Genomic DNA, 12,981 nt, shown 5'->3' with positions numbered 1-12,981 from the left:
TAAAGGGTAAAGCCAGGAATTTACCTAGTTTCTGATAATAATCCTCCCGTGCCGTGGTGGGCTCCACCCGGCCTGCGGTGAGGCCCGCTCGGAGCACTGCCTAACCCTGCCTGTCCTCTCCTCACCGAGACTGCCTGGCTACAGACGGGAGCGTGGAGGATCCTAAGCGGCCCTGGAACCACAGCACTGATCTTCTTCCATCAGGTTCAACAGCAGAAATAGAACATCTGCCCCCAAAACACATCCTCGTGATACTAAACCCAGCACAGGGGGAGGATCACTGAAGTCAGACGCTTGGGAGCCACCAGAAACCTGACCAACTCATCACAAAGTGCTTGCTGTCGGGATAAACGCTGCACTAACTGGGGGGATCAGGGGGTCTGGGCTGCTTCTATCAGTTACCAAACTCCAAAGCCAGGGGGTGTGAGCTTGAGACAAGGCTATACGTTAGAGAAGGGGAGATTATTCTCCCAGTGGCAGGTTGGCAGGGTGAGAGAACATCTGAGGGAGGCAAGGAAGAGGGTAAGTTACTCAGGTGAGTTTCTAGACATCTCTCAAAGCAATTAGCAAAGCACATTTCATAGGCATTTATTCAAAGGTTTAAGTAGAGACAAAAACTACATTCTTTGTAGGGCTTTCCCTGCCCTACCCACTGCTCTGCTTGTGCAGGAACAGGCAGATTCCCCGAGCTCAGGGAGCCCCAGCGCTCTTGGGATTGCACGGGAATGGATTTGAAAAACACTTTTTCCTGTAAAACAAACTAACGGGAAAATTTTACCCTTCAGTACTGTACTATTCCACTCCTGAACAACAACAACAAAATCATTTCAAGCCTACCACTGCATTTTGCTGTCCTGAAAACCAAACTACCGACTTTTTACATATCCCTAGAGCTCTACGGAAAAAAATATGACTTTTTAGACTAGGATGGCTGAGGAGCAGAAGCCCACTCCCAAAGGCAGTTTTCAGAGCTTAATGCCAAATCCCTGGTCCCATGCAGGGTGTCCAACTGTAGCCGACATTTTAGAAATGCACAAACATTACAAATGCAGCGTTGAAGATTTCCAGATATGCACGATTTCATCAACAATACACGTGATCAGTGTCATAGGGAATCTCAAAGGCAATCGCTGGCGTTGTTCCCCCAACTCTTCCTCCATCTCAGACACCTCAGAGTGGGAATTCAGACTGAAGTTAACAATCTACTTCAATGCTAAACCAGCCACAGCACCAAAAGGCACCTGTCTTTAAACCCCTTTAAAATTAGGCTTACCCCCCAACCCTTGTCCCCAGCTTTTTTGGTGCTAACTTCTGTTTTCACAGGAAAGATTCTTATTTCCTGAAAAGCTGTAATAAAAAAAAACCTCTGTGGGGCATCACTGCCCATCACACGAGCTCTGAGATTATCAGGCTACAAACCTGCTCTGTTCAGGGCAAACCGTTGCTGAGGCAGTTGAAGACAGGACGATGCAGTTACCAACATCGCTACCAGCATTACTTCAGTTGTTCTGAAATGGGGAACCTCCCATTCCAACCTGCTGAATTTTGACTGAATAGTTTGGGGGGAAAATGGACACTTTGAACCCTGAAGAATAACAGCCAGCCCGACTCAGTGCCAGGAACAGAAAGCCCAGCAGCTGAGATGGTCTGGGCTCAGATCCTGAACTCATGGCTAACAACGTTTGTGCACTGTTATTTTAATTTGAAAGCTGGTTACGTTCTGGGAATTTAGCGCCGTGGAGCAATCCCCATCAGCTCCCAAAAGGAGATAGAGGACACTGATAACAGTGCACGAAGCAGGATAACAGCCACACTTAAACCTCTTCTCCATTTTCTGCAGCTACTTCCCAGTCTTCCCATCAGACTGGGAGCTGGAGAAGAGTTCATAAGGAGCATGTTGAAAAAAAAATAATCAAGAATTGGTAAGGTTAAGAGCACAGAGATGGGAGGGCTCAGCACCACGCATGGTGTGCCTGCTAGGAGGAAGTGGGGCTGGCAAGTGCTTGCTCAGAGAATCCTGGCAGGAGAAAGCCTAAGACAGATTTTTTTTTTGTTAGAGAAGAACAGAGAACAAGGACTAAGTTTCTACACAAAAAGAGCAACAATAAGCAGTTAAGTGCCCAAAAAACGTTATTGTTTTTGATGTACTTTGGCTTATTCTGAGCTCTCACACCACAGCACACCTCCACATACCTCCTTTGCTCAGGAATTCATTTTGCTGTTATCACACAAGTGGTCTTACGGATGAACCTACGTTTAGCAGGCAACAAGTGGCAGTTGCAAATGGACATCAACCCTTCTCAAACCCAGGTCCTGAGCACTTACTTGGGACTTGCTGTCCAGGCTGCTGCCACGTCTGGTAGGTACTGCCCCAACCCTGTGTCATAAACGCCTGAGGACCACTGCAGAGGACAAAAAGGCACGCTGAAGTACACAGTAAAACACTTCACGGGTCATATGCATGAACTTGGCCGGAGAAACAAAATCATTTGTAGTCAGCAACTGCTGAGTGAGCAGGTGAACAAGGGAACAAAAGGAAATGTTGTGTAGGTGTTAACAGCTAACCCTGTGGATGTTGGTCTGTGGATGAAGCCATGGTGAGGACACTTTGTACAGCACAGCACCCCAGTGTATGCAGCTCAAGCTTCTTTGTGCTCTCACTGCACTAGAAACTGGAGTTTTGGAGATGCCAATGCCTACCTTGTTTATGATTCAGTAGCTGAAATCCTTCCTGTAGTCAAGCTTAAAGGTTTCATCTCACTTGCTTCTGGATGCTCCCTTTTAAGAGGCTCCACTTACATACCACCCGTTTGGGGCCCACCATGCTTCTCCCAGTGCTGTTACAGCTCCCAGCCATTCCCCACAACCCATCCGTGACGAGATGGAGAAGCTTACTTTTGATGAGGTGTAGCGGGTGCTTGGCTGAACGGGCTTTGACCAAATCCTCCAGGTCCACCCATGCTGGTACCCTGTCATGGAATCCACAAACATTTAATGCCAGCTCTAAGCAGAGGGTGAAGGTAGCTAGTAAGAGCAGTAAGAAAGGGGAGAAAACAGCCTTGAACATGTTCCATTAAACCCCAGCACCTGAAAGATCCTCCAAGGACGCAGTTCTCAGGACTGTCAGCACACTCCAGGAGCCCAGCTTCAAAAGCAGCTCTGGCTAGCCACAAAGGGGCTAACGGAGTATGGAACAGATGGAAGTTTTCCTCTGAATAGCTTGGATCCTGAGGTTGGTATCAAGCCGCCTCCTCTCAAGTAACTCAGCACAGAGGTTGTTTTTCAGTTCTACTGTTCCCCAGTTCAGTATTCTCCTTACTTTCTTTTACCCAAGTCTCCCCCTCCAGCAGTACTCCAGCCTGACATTATTAAGCTTCAATACCACAGCACTGTGTTAAGTGGAAGATAGAAGTCAGCCTGGATATACTGGAGCAAGGAGTTCAGTGTTACTTTCAGGGTGGTGATGCCAGGACTGTGCCATTTTCACACAGTAACACTATTGTCTTCCCTTCAAAATCCCATTTGCCAGCCTTCTTATCCCTTATTATAGTTGCTCTTCCCTCTCACACAGCTGCCCACTACGCTCAGTGTCAGGAAACAGTCAGACCCTCCCGGGATCACAGCAAAAATTAGTCGAATGGATGCCTGAGGACCTAAGTTCAACGTAGCTGTTAACAAGCAAATGGTTTTGAAGCTAAATAATGTGTGTGCATTCTGTGCCATCCTGCAAGTCCAGGCCTACACGTACCTAAGAGTGAAAACACCATTCTGAAACGGACAGACCAAGATCAGAGATGCAACTTACACCAACTTTCTCATCTATGAGATGTCTAGCGAGTTCGATTTGCTGGGGAACTCCTCTGATTGTGAATATTCGTACACCAGGGTCTGTGTTGGGAGGTGGGTTTCTCTGGAGCTCCACGTGGGCTCCCGACTGTTGATTTATGCTCTTGATGTTCTCGCCACCTGAAACAAAGGCAATCAAGACAAAGGGTTTCAGCATCTCCTTCCATAAAAGCGTAACAAAGCGTGGTTCTGGGAAAGAGGATATAGTTTTGGCTGCCTTCTGTATGCCTCAAGCAAGGCGGGCTGGGGCTGGCAGTAGCGTAAGCAGCCACAATACCTGAGCTCACGTCGCTCCTTCCTGCTAGCTCCTAAGATTGACCCAAACCCATGAGCTATTGCAATGCTTTCTAGGGCACGGATGGTGCTGTTTTAAGAACACACCATCTTCCTGCATGCACACTGCCAGGCTCCCAACAAGACACAGTATGGCTGAGAGGCACCTTGTGACAAAGCAGAGGGAAAAATGTGTGTTTTTCCACCAATTTGTGTTTTTGAACAGCTGTTTGCATTCCTCAGAAAGTCACCTGCAACCAAAACAGGCTTTCTTTTTCCAAGAGGCTTGTTTCCATTGCTAGACCTTTCCTTCCACAAAGGCAAAAAGCAACCAGCCACGTACCTTGTAGCTTAAAACCGAAGAAAAGCTATCTGACAATCACGTGCTGTTCAATAGCTTATTCCCCGAGAAACCTCTGCTCACCATGCTTCCTAGGCACAACGCAGCACACACATCCCTCCACGGAGCAGGATTCCAAGCTGTCTTCCATGATCCGAGTTAGTTGTGCATGCAGCGACCATGCCTGGCTAGTTTGCCATCTGGATACACTACTAGAGCACCGGAGTGCTTCGAGCAGGATGCGGCAGGGCCAGCCTAAGAGATCTGGTTTCCTGAAGACCTGAGAGTCCCAGTCTCTTAATGAAATTTGCTTAACAAAAGCTTCAGCCGACATTACAATGGTTCAATTCTTCTTTTGGAAGCTCACACAACTTACAGACCAGCTCCACTCGACTGGAGAAATTAAAGGGTACGGGGAAGGAAGGGAGTTTACAAATTTTAAATCACAAACCAAAATCAGCAGCCAAAAGGACACGCAGCGAGCAGGAGGGAGAGCAAAGTAAAGCAAGCAGAGATTTTTGTTTGGTTTTAATTAAAGTCTCCAAAGACCTCCTCAATTTTGTTCGCATTTCCATCTCTATACATCCAGCACAACTTCAAAACAAACCGTGGATGTCGCAGACACTTGTTCATTTTCATTGTAATGGACTCGTGACCTTTTTAACATTTTAAAGCCTTTCTGGGGAAGGGAGGAGGAAAGCTTGCCAAAGGGCAATTAACTCTTTCTAAATGAATTTTAGAAGATGCATTTAACAAAAGATAGTCGTGTCACACCCCTGGGCAGACAACGGGGATTGTACTGCATAGCCGAAATCCAAGCCACTCGCTTTCAGCCACGCATGGGAAAGCCGTAAGATGGAGCTGAAAGTCCAAGAAGTTTTATTTTATTCAGTGCTTTTATCAGACCCAGATTTGTATCAAGCCCTTGTTTTTACATACTAAGGTGAGATCTGAGTCAACAGCCGCTTCCCGTGCTTACTGAAAGCACAGGAGCCTTTAGCCACCACACAATGGATCATGAAGGAGAGGGAGAACTTTTAGTGGGGACAGAAGCATAAACACAGGCTGCTACTTGCACAGCTGACTCCTCTTCTCCTTCCAAAAGCGGACAGAAATTTGAAGCATTCTCACCAGACTGGAAGCGAGAATACAGATTTCAAGTCATTTCTCCACTTTGCATTCAGCACCAAGCTGGGAGTTGCTGGGGCTGTTTCCACATCAGCACCGAAGGATCACGGCCCTTTATTTTCGGGGTTTTGCTGAGAGGCTGCGAGCTCCCACCTGCAGTACCAGGACTCGGCGTCCTTTTCCTCCTCGCCCTTCGGAGCCTGCTACATGCCAAAGCGTTCCCTCCCATCCGAGCTTTCCTAACTCGGCCTCGAGCACGCAGATGAAGTGACACGGCCAAGAGGATGCCGCGCGGTGCCGGAAGGAGTTCACCTTCCCTCTGAATGAGGTGACCCGCTCGGCACATGGTGGCTGTCTGTAGCTGCATTCAGCAGCCCTCTCCATTCTTCTACCTGATGGGGGGCAGAAGTGATCCAAGAGTGGCCCCCCAGCTGGACGTGAAATCGTAAAGCAATTAATCAAACCTGCTAAAAGGCAGAGCTGACAAGAGCCAGGCCAGCCACGTTATCTGTCAATATTGCTGTATTTATCATGGAAATCCAGCGGGGGCCCAGAGAGGCTGCGGTTTGTTTCCAAGCACCACCAGACAGAGAAAGCGCTTGACATGTGTATGGTGCTCGTCTCCACCCTTCCTCGAGTCTTTCAGAGAAGAAAAGCTGCACCTACCCACCCTCTAGAGGAAAAAGCTACACACAGGATTTCCAGGGAGCCGAGAACTTGGTATCAACTCAAAAGGGCTCCAATTCCGAAGCTAAGAAGCAATACTCGTAAGAAGAGGGCCCTGGATCTTCTGTCGTACACGCTGCGGAGACTGAGCCGAGGCAAACTTTGTCTCCCTCTCCTCCCTGCTTCTGGAGCGAGGACACGGAGCTGGAAGTACAGAAGCAGTTACCTGGCCACAGCTGATAGCCTATACCCAGGGGCCCAAGAAAGCCATTGCTCCGGTGCGAACCTCGGATACCAAGCTACACGTGCCTGGAGGGCTTGGCCAGGTTTCACAGAGGGCTAACAGCCAAGCTCTGTGTCACAGGGGCAAAAAGAACAAACAAACAAACAAACCAAAACAAAAAAAACCACACGCCAAACATTAACAGCTAGAAACTGCTCAGAAACTAAAGGGGAAGCTGGGGCATGAGCAAAGGCTTTAAAATTGGTGACTGGTTAAAAACATTAACCCCCAAATTAATATCCCCTCTCCCCCTGTAATGCCCCATAGGCGGTGGGAAACAAAAAGCAGCAGACAAGGGTGCCTCGCATCAACAAATGGAGAGTGTGGTACATCCACCCTGTCCAGACCCTAGAAGGTAATGCTGCAGCCATCACTCACTTGACAAAAAAATGAATGCTGCAACAGTCTAAGAGCATAGGCACCGTAAGAGCACCGATTGCAAGGTGGTATTACAAAGCTCCGAGCATTCAAATCACCATACAACTAGTAATTAGTCACTCCAGAAAGCTTCTGATCTGGCTGGGTAAGAATCCCTGTTTTGTTGTTGTGGAAACAAAGGTAAAAAGCTACCCTTCACCCCCACGGCGAGCCTGTGCCAGGCCTTGCACTTGACTGCTAGGACATCTAACTCCACTACCTGCATTTATCTTTTCAGCACAGTGCTCTCTGTAGTCACAAATGCTCCACTTCAGTGCACTGCTGAACAACAAGTGACCTTTTCTGATCCTTTATTAAGGATGACTAATGGATACGGCAATAAAGTTTCATTATAATTTGATTTTTTCCATACACACAGCTCTCACTTGTGGGCTTAACATTTGCTTTGCCTCATCTATGCCCAACTGGACCGTTTGCTGAGCTCAGGCCCAATCGCTCTGCAGTATCTGCATAATGGGGAGAGCAGGTGGGTTTTTTTTCATACTGAGAAAGTTCCCAGGTTTGTGAACAGGTTTGCAGCAAAGAAAAACATCTGAAACTGACTGCAGATGCACTCCTCACATGCCCGTGTCCCATAACCTGTGTCCCTCGTCATCCAGTGAGGTGGCAGTTCAGGGTACCATAGGGGCCAGACACGTGAAAGGGAACAAGCAGAGGTGCAGCAGGGTTGCACGGCCGTGGAACGAGGACACAACACGTTTCATCACGAGCTCAGCCCTGCCCAACAGGACAGCAGGAAGCTGAATGCCACTGGAACATGGCACAACGTCCTCACATCTCTGCCTCCTTTTCCGTCACAGCTAATCTGTTCCTATTCTGTTCACCTCACCTCTGCTGACACTAAAAGCCAACCGTGATTACTTAAATGCTAGTTTAGGCATATGTCATTCTTTCTAAAATAAGCAGATAGAAAACTTAAATACAGCCCCTTTGATATATCAATGTATTAACTCGGAAGCATCGCAACAATTAAAAGCCATAGAGCTCTTCCTGGTTCTAATTCAAGTAGTGCCATTACCTGGAGCTCTACAGCAATTTGTGACTGCTGCTGATGCTGTTTTTGTTAGCCTTGGAGGTGGGCTGGTTCTTGAGAGGAAGGCCAGGTGCCTTGTCCATGTCCTTAGCATGGAGAGATTCTACAGTTAAAGGAATGAAGGGGCCTCCATGGGAGCAAACGTGCTCACCAGAGCAAGATGAGGTGCACATGGGCACCAGTCTGTTCTGTGACAGGCTCAGGTGTGAGCTGTGATACAGACAAGTCCCTCTGCTTCACTTTCTTTATCAGGTACGTGGCTTCACTTTCTTCAGGTACGTGGCTGGAAGCAGCTACAGATGCTGCCACATTCAGAGACCTGCCATTTTATCACACGGCACTCACAGAAATTCATCACGACAAAATGACTGTTCTGCTCGTCCCTGATAAACTGTCCTTTAAATGAGTTCTCTCTAAAAAGGATCCACAAACGAAACTGCCTTTTCTCAGCCAGCTGCTTGTTATATCAGGCTTACTTGACAGCTCTGCATGAAGAGCCTCTCTTACATATTGTGAACAAGGGCCTGGAGAGTACAATTATGAGCGAGAACACCACAAAGTAAACAACCACAAGTGCTTCTCACTTATTCCTGCGCTGCGTTCACGGGCCAGTAAATGCCTGCAATTACAAAAAACTCCCAAACCCCACTGTCAGGCAGCAAGAAGGCGACCATCCAGAGACAGAAAGACTGCAAGCTCTAATATTTACGTTAGCAGCCCTACCTTTGCCTATAACAAGACCACACTTATCAGCTGGCACCGTGTAGGTTATTTCTTGCATGCCCCCAGGTGTTCCAACGCTCCAGTCCCCACGGCCACGACCTCTTCCTCGGGTGACAGCCAAACTTCCAAAGCCATCTCGTTCCTTGGAAGGCAAAGAATTTGTATCAGTGTTTTTTTTTTTTTTTTTTTCTTTTTTTTTTTTTTTCTGGCCCCAACACACATTAAAAACAAAATAAAGCAAGGTAAGTTAAATAGCATTACAATCAATGGCACCGAATTAAGATATTCTTGGGCTTCAGTTCCACATTCAAGATTTTGAAGTAATTTAAAGAAATGCCAGTAATGTAGGTTTGCAGCTGCCTTCCTGACTCAGGAAGATAAAAATATTTTTAAAAGGCATTCCCATGTATCTGCTGAAATAAACCTTTAAACGCGCATCAGCTACTAAGGGACTTTTAGGTTGTGGTGGGGACTTTCATTATAACAACGAATAGAACTTGGCACTGACTCATGCAGAAGTTACCTTCAAAACCCTTTCAAGTGTCATTCTTCAAAGAACTGCTGGAATTACTCAGCTGAAATGCACATTTTCCAGAACTTCCAAAGGCAGCTTTTAAGTTCAAAGACATTTAAAGGACAAACCTCTTTTGGATAACTGATTTCTCCAAAAGCAAAGGCCATGAGCCCTCAGAGGCTACCATGGCAGGCCTCAAAATGTAAACGGACGATTACCAGAGTTCTTAGAGCACAGTAACTGTACACCCACAGTTGTGGCCTTCCCCTGCCTCCCACAGCCACCAAGACCCGAGGACTGGAGTCTGAAGAGGCAGCAGATGAGGCACTGTCCGAGCACTGTTAATACTCTGCTACCCCGAGTGTTACTCGGCCCTTCTGAGCAGAACCTCCAGCCTCTGCCTCGTGCTAACGCTGGGCTCCATTCCACGGGGTCATCATTTTCAAATAGCTTGAAAACAACTCAACATGAGAGTAAAAATGGAACTACAATGAAACCTCATGATGAAGCCTGAAAAAAAAAGGAAACCTTCCCATAGCTCAGTGAGCCCAGATCCAATTTAAAAACAAAACAAAACCAAAGCTGGCAGCTCTCTCCTGGGCAGCAGCATGTGTGGTCTACCAGAGGAAAAAATGTAACACTGGTATTCTTCAGATGGCAGGGCCCATCCACACAGCTGCATGCACAAACACTACATTCTCATATAAGCTCTTTCCACCCAAGAGCCTCCAGAACCCACCTGTGCTGTGAGAATAAGCTCATTGATGATGTGTGCTGCATGTTGACACCTATCGGGAAGCCCCATGACCTGTGCGACTCTTTCAGGACTAATCCCATCATCTGTGAAGAGAAGTGACAAAGACTAAATTAAAAGGAGAAAACATCCACCCACCAACAAAGGCTTCCTTCCAGCACCACCACTGCTAGCAGCACATTCACAAAACACATCTAGCCCAAGAGCTCTCTCTTCCCTCCACCTTCAGCCACTCTTCCAGGTACTGAAAGGAGACAAAACCCAAACCCCACTGCAGAGGGGACAGCATTTAAAAGGCAACACTTTCAGTGTCAAAAAGCCACGAAAGAGGTTGATATAATTTTAAGAGGACAAAGGCAGCTTTGATAGGTGATCAGACAGCCAAGGACCCAGAGAAAGTTACTTAGAATTAATCAACTCCTGATCCCCAAAGGCTTTAATGTCCTGAAGGAGAATTCTTTAATAGGAAATAAAAGTGGGTTTTGTTACTGTTATTTTGTTTTCCCATACAATTACCAGTCAAGACATTACTGTTGTGACATCTAATGTTTGCAAGTAAGATGTATAAAATCTTACTCTGAAAAACAAAGCGCATGAGAAAGCAGCGTGTCATTTAAACAGGTTTCAGAAAGAGACAATGCACCTTTAAAGGAGGAAAGCCTAGCTGCTGGAACCTCAGAGCAGAATCACCGTAGCGATCCCAGAGTGGAACACTGGTAAGAAAGTTAACAGCTCTCCATCCTCACACAAACCTGGTTTAAATTGAATCCTAACTCCAGCATCATTCTGTATCTTTTTGATCATTTCTCCATTTCTTCCTATCACAATTCCAACAGCAAACCTGGGCACAGAGACCTGATGGGAAAGGCAAAGCAGTATGAAAGCTCAGAACTAGACCGAATGACTCTGATTTTACAAGGAGATGCACTTAACTACGAGGATGGGCCACATTAAGCTGCTCCAGGCTACACAACCATATCCCTTAAGAAAAACAAACACGTGGCCACAAATTCCTTCCCCGCTAAATGAACTCTGCACTGCAAGAATGTGGCTTCAAAAGACAATTAGAGACGTGCCATCTGGGAGTCCATGAGAACTCCCCTTTGCAGCCAGACTCACTCTTCTGGCAACAGAACACAACGCTTTTCAAAAGCAGCTTACAGGTTACATGCGAAACTCGAGGACTTCCACCCACTACCCATCCCACAGGGAGGTTAGCAGAGTACTCGTGAAGAAAACGTACCTCTATGCTGCCTCCTCCCATTCTAGAACTGAAATCATTGCGTACGCCTCGGAAGTCTGCCTGATCTTTCTCTCGGATGATCTCCAGTACCATTTCCCTCGCTTGCTACATGGGGAAAGAAGTTACAGTTAGCTTAAATTTACTCTGCTTGCCATCTCAGCGTTGGGGCCTCAGTAGTGGCTAATTTACCAGTCGGGGAAGATCTTTTTGTCAGACGTGGAAGATGTCAAAGTGTGCCAGGCGTGCAAGGCTGCAGTTCCTTGTGTGCAATCGTTTACTTCCCAAGGGGGGAGCTTTAGCTTTTAAAATATAATCACTGTTTTGTTTTTTTTTTCCCAATTTTTTTAAAATAAAATGAAGGGAAGGCCCTTTCCTACTGGACAAGGGTGAAGTAACAGTATGCTAAAAGCTGTGGTAACACAGTACACAGCATATCCACTAAGTAGGGAACATGTACCAAGAAGGCAGGTGGCCTGTAGTGAGCTTACTGACACTCAGAAGTTAAGCACAAGCCTGCAGCAAGGCATTTTCTGAGACAAATGGATATTCTTCCTACGTACTTGCAGCTCTCCAGGCCTTTCACAAACTTGCGTATAAATCCAGCTAGCCAAAATACGCCTTAGAAATAAGCAGTGCCACCATTAAAAAAAAAAAAGCCCACGTGTAAAAACCTTTGAGCCTTTGTCTCAGTATATTAACTGTCAACCTTTTGATGTTTTGCTTCTATTTGCAAGTTTGAGGGACACTGGCAAATCTCTTTTCACATTTTTATTAATTTTCCATGTCCCCTTCCTAATTATTACATCAGGGGAAAACTCAAGACATTTCAGAGATGCCAAGATAGAAATAAGGGCAGAGATATTTGCTAGTGATCTGAGATGGTTAAGAACTTTGTACGTTGAAGCACACAGAGATTCCCCCAAAACCCAAGGCTCATCGAGCTTCTTAAGTGCTTTCTAAGCATGCTGAACTTTAAGTGCCTCTAAGATCTTCCAGCCTACGAAGTCTGTGATTGCTTGCCATAATTTATGGCATGGAAGATGTGACAACAGCAAATCTTGCAAGGTAGAAGAAGCCATCTGGAAAGCATCAGCACTCACAGTCTGATTTGGTTAAAAGTAGCAAGATTCCCATTCAAGTTTTTACATATCTAAACCTCTGTAATAAGCATAAGAATTTTGAAAATTATCATTTAACTCTAAAAGTCCAGTTGCATTGATTGGCTTGAAAAGCAGCTCCCAAACATACCTGAGCAGCATCAACTGTTACAGCAATTTATGCTTAGGGAGAGCCTACGAAACAAAGCTATTTTTATTAGAGACAGGAATGCTAAGCTAGATTTAAGTACTTAGCGAGGTATGAAAGGCACTTGCTGAGATGTGGAACATGCCACAGCTAAACTTTAATTCCAGAACTCCTATCATGCTGCAATCTTCCAGCCAGCCTCTGGCTGATCACAGGTAGAACCCTGACACAGGGAGACCGAAGTACCAATATTAAGCAAACCCCTTGGTTTCAGGAGTTGTGGTTATATTCCTTTTTTTCTACTTTTAATTACCTGCGTCAATTGGCTGTCTGAAATAGTTCTGTGGAAGGTTCACTCTGTCAAATGTCTGTGTAAGTTAGTCACTACGAACCCATTTGCCTAAGTACCATGTACCTATGACTTCTGCTTCAGACTGGAAACCTTTGCACAGACTTTCTCCAAACCATCCTCAACTCTTCTCCTTCCCATGTCTA

The 12,981-nt window shown here is 46.2% G+C and overlaps 1 protein-coding gene across 4 annotated transcripts in view; it reads right to left on the bottom strand.

Moving 5' to 3' along the window:
• Window positions 1–12,981, bottom strand: part of FUBP3 (far upstream element binding protein 3) — a 39,044-nt gene that overhangs the window by 4,968 nt on the left and 21,095 nt on the right. For all 4 annotated transcript variants that reach the window (XM_035341531.1, XM_035341534.1, XM_035341532.1 and 1 more), the window contains 7 exons: window positions 11,242–11,346; window positions 10,751–10,853; window positions 9,984–10,084; window positions 8,731–8,872; window positions 3,806–3,966; window positions 2,896–2,969; window positions 2,326–2,402 (listed from right to left, as the gene is read on the bottom strand). In XM_035341531.1, coding sequence (XP_035197422.1) covers window positions 2,326–2,402; window positions 2,896–2,969; window positions 3,806–3,966; window positions 8,731–8,872; window positions 9,984–10,084; window positions 10,751–10,853; window positions 11,242–11,346 — 763 coding nt within the window. The remainder of the gene's footprint in view (window positions 1–2,325; window positions 2,403–2,895; window positions 2,970–3,805; window positions 3,967–8,730; window positions 8,873–9,983; window positions 10,085–10,750; window positions 10,854–11,241; window positions 11,347–12,981) is intronic.

The sequence above is a fragment of the Oxyura jamaicensis genome, chromosome 17 (genome assembly GCF_011077185.1).
Source record: "Oxyura jamaicensis isolate SHBP4307 breed ruddy duck chromosome 17, BPBGC_Ojam_1.0, whole genome shotgun sequence".
Classification (NCBI taxonomy): Eukaryota; Metazoa; Chordata; class Aves; order Anseriformes; family Anatidae; genus Oxyura; species Oxyura jamaicensis.
Note: the sequence above shows the minus strand (reverse complement) of the source record. Positions and strands in the feature narration are given on the sequence as shown.